The sequence below is a fragment of the Carlito syrichta genome, unplaced genomic scaffold, assembly GCF_000164805.1.
Source record: "Carlito syrichta isolate Samal-C Ts95f unplaced genomic scaffold, Tarsius_syrichta-2.0.1 Scaffold308670, whole genome shotgun sequence".
Taxonomy (NCBI): domain Eukaryota; kingdom Metazoa; phylum Chordata; class Mammalia; order Primates; family Tarsiidae; genus Carlito; species Carlito syrichta.
Genome location: NW_007252766.1, coordinates 185,205 through 187,679, shown reverse-complemented (window position 1 = coordinate 187,679; position 2,475 = coordinate 185,205). Strand labels below are relative to the sequence as shown.

Sequence of the window (2,475 nt, the reverse complement as noted above, 5' to 3'; positions counted from 1 at the left end):
GGGTAGCTGCGCTTGAAGGTCTTGGCGTCGCCCCCGCCGCCCGCGCGACTGCGGCCCAGGGTGGACGGCGCGTACGCCATGGGGCTCACGCACGGGTTCATGGCGGCCGCGTAGGGCCCCAGGCCGTTCATGGAGGCCGCGGGCTGCGCGCCCATAGCGCCCATGCCGCCCGGGCTCAGCGCCGTGCCCATGGCCGTCACGCCCGCCGCCGTCATGCTGTTCATGGCGCCCGCCGAGCCCCCCGGCATGCCGGCCACCGCGCCCGGGCTCAGGCCGGCGCCCAGGCCCGGGTTGGCGTAGGACATGTTGAAGGAAGCCGGAGTCATGTTGCCGCTCGTGGTCATGGTGTTCATGGTCATGTAGGTGTTCATGGAGTTCATGGCGCCCAGGCCCGAGTTCATGTTGCTGACCGGGACGGAGGAGTAGGCCTGGAGCGGAGACAGCGGGGGAAGAGGCCCGGAGGGCGGGGTTAGCGGGGGGCGCGGGAGGGCGGCCGGCCGGGCGAGGCTGGCGGTTCATTTCTGGGGAGCATTTCTGCCGCGCGCGCGCGCGCGGGGCGCCGCCACCCGGGGCCGCAGCGAGGCGCCCTCCCCCGGCGGAGCAAAGGCGTCTCGCGCGGCAGGGGGAAAGCCCAGCGCCGCAGGTGTGAAAGAGAAGCGCTCGCAGAAAATATGTCCCCGGGAAGACGCATAATCGCCTTCCACGCCAGGCTCCGGGGCCGGCTTCCAGGGCCCCTTCCTCGCCGCTGGCATCCCCGCCGGGCGGCCTCCCCAGCCTCCACCCCAGCCAGCCTCGGCGAAGCGCCCTTTTGGACAAGTCGTCTTCAAGACGCCGGAAAGAGAATTAATCTCTGACCCCCTGCTCGTTCACCTCTCCCTGAAGGTGCAGTGGGTTGCGCGGCGCAGGCCCGCTGGGTAGGCCGCGGGTGTGAGCTCCGAGCCCAGCTCGCCTGAGCGCCCGGGCCCGGCTGGTTTCGGCTGTTCCAGGGGGATGTTAATGATGCCCCTCGCAACTCCCCATACAGCAAACACGTCCACGGCCCCAGACCCCTGACTCATTCACTGCCCAACAACTGGCTTTATTGTCTTAGGAGTTTTTGCCCAGCGGTGGATGCTTTTTTGGGTGATTATATTTAGAAGTAGTGTTTTCCACCTACTTGTAGCGATGGCGATGTTAAAAGGGAAGCAAACTCATAAGTTAAGAGAGTTTGGGGAGAATAAAACTAAAAGCAGATCGATAACAGAAAGGGCTGGGAGGGGTGCATAATAATGTCAATGCGCTAGATACATTTAACCTTAACACTTGACATGGACACATCTGCAAGCCAGTCAATAACGTGTTTTGGTTTTTTTTTAAACCTATTTACAGACCCCTAGCGTCAGAACATTTTGGTGACACTATTTATCAAAATGACCATCTATTATTACTATTTTTTAACGTGATGGTGTGTTGCTGCTGATAATTTCAAAGCTTGGCCTTTGAATGATTTAAAATTCCAAAATCAAACTACATTATTTTCTCTTAACGCTCTGCAACTTCCTAATTCTCAGCTTTAACATATAAGAAAGCTCTTTCGTGAGGGCTCTAAATGATGTTGGGTCGAGATGACTGCTCAGAATTAAATCTCTGTAAAAGCTCTGAGACCCTTTCCCCTCATCCGTAGCAATCTGGTAATGCATTAGGTAAAGTATTTTAAAAATACAGAGCCCCGGCCTATTAAAAACGCATTCTCTGATCATTTAATAGAGAATTATGATGTCTTTACATTGATTTTCATCAGCAAATATGATTCCACTTGAAAACATGAGGCAGACAAATTGGTGTAAATAGGAACACCCTATAGCTACCAGGCAAGTCAACTCAGAGGTAAATTTGTGAATCTATACTTTAAAATAAATGAGTTACCATGGAAATATTGCCTGATTCTGTATTTTTTTCTGTCCACGTCTTAAAGTGTGTGTGTGTGGGTATGTATGTGTGTGTGCGTGTGTATCAGGCAAATAATATATATACATATACACACACACACTTTTTTTTTTTACTTCGGAGTTTGTTTTCTTTCCCTCTTTCCAAGATTATCCAAGGCAGTTTCAATAAGCGTCTTCCATCAAGGTCATTAAACTTTTGGGGGAAAGCGCCAGCTGTTTCCAGAAAAACACTTTGCATAGGTGGTAGTCCTGCCTGTACCCGGTTTTCCTCGTCCTCCTTTTGTGCACATTGTAAAAGAAAACCCCGTGGACGTGCCACCAAGGGGACAATGAAGAGACCCAGGTCCTCGGCCCCGACTTCTGCAAGAAGATTCCGGTCGCACCAGCGCCACCCGGCGGCTCCGGAGAAGCATGGGCACACCTCTCCCCAAACAGAGCTTTTGAAGAACAAGTTTTATACAATGGGGAGACCGCCTCATTCTAAGACACCCAACTCAGCGACGGAGCGCTCTCCCCAGAAGACGCCTGCGAACTCGGCGGCGGGGCC

The 2,475-nt window shown here is 54.1% G+C and overlaps 1 protein-coding gene across 1 annotated transcript in view; it reads right to left on the bottom strand.

Annotated features, from left to right (window-relative positions):
* LOC103268031 (hepatocyte nuclear factor 3-alpha-like) overlaps positions 1–496 on the bottom strand; it is a 1,743-nt gene extending 1,247 nt beyond the window's left edge. The window contains exon 1 of the mRNA XM_008065591.1: positions 8–496. Within this exon, the coding sequence (XP_008063782.1) occupies positions 8–401 (394 nt within the window). The 5' untranslated portion in view covers positions 402–496. The remainder of the gene's footprint in view (positions 1–7) is intronic.
* Between the last annotated feature and the right edge of the window lie 1,979 nt (positions 497–2,475).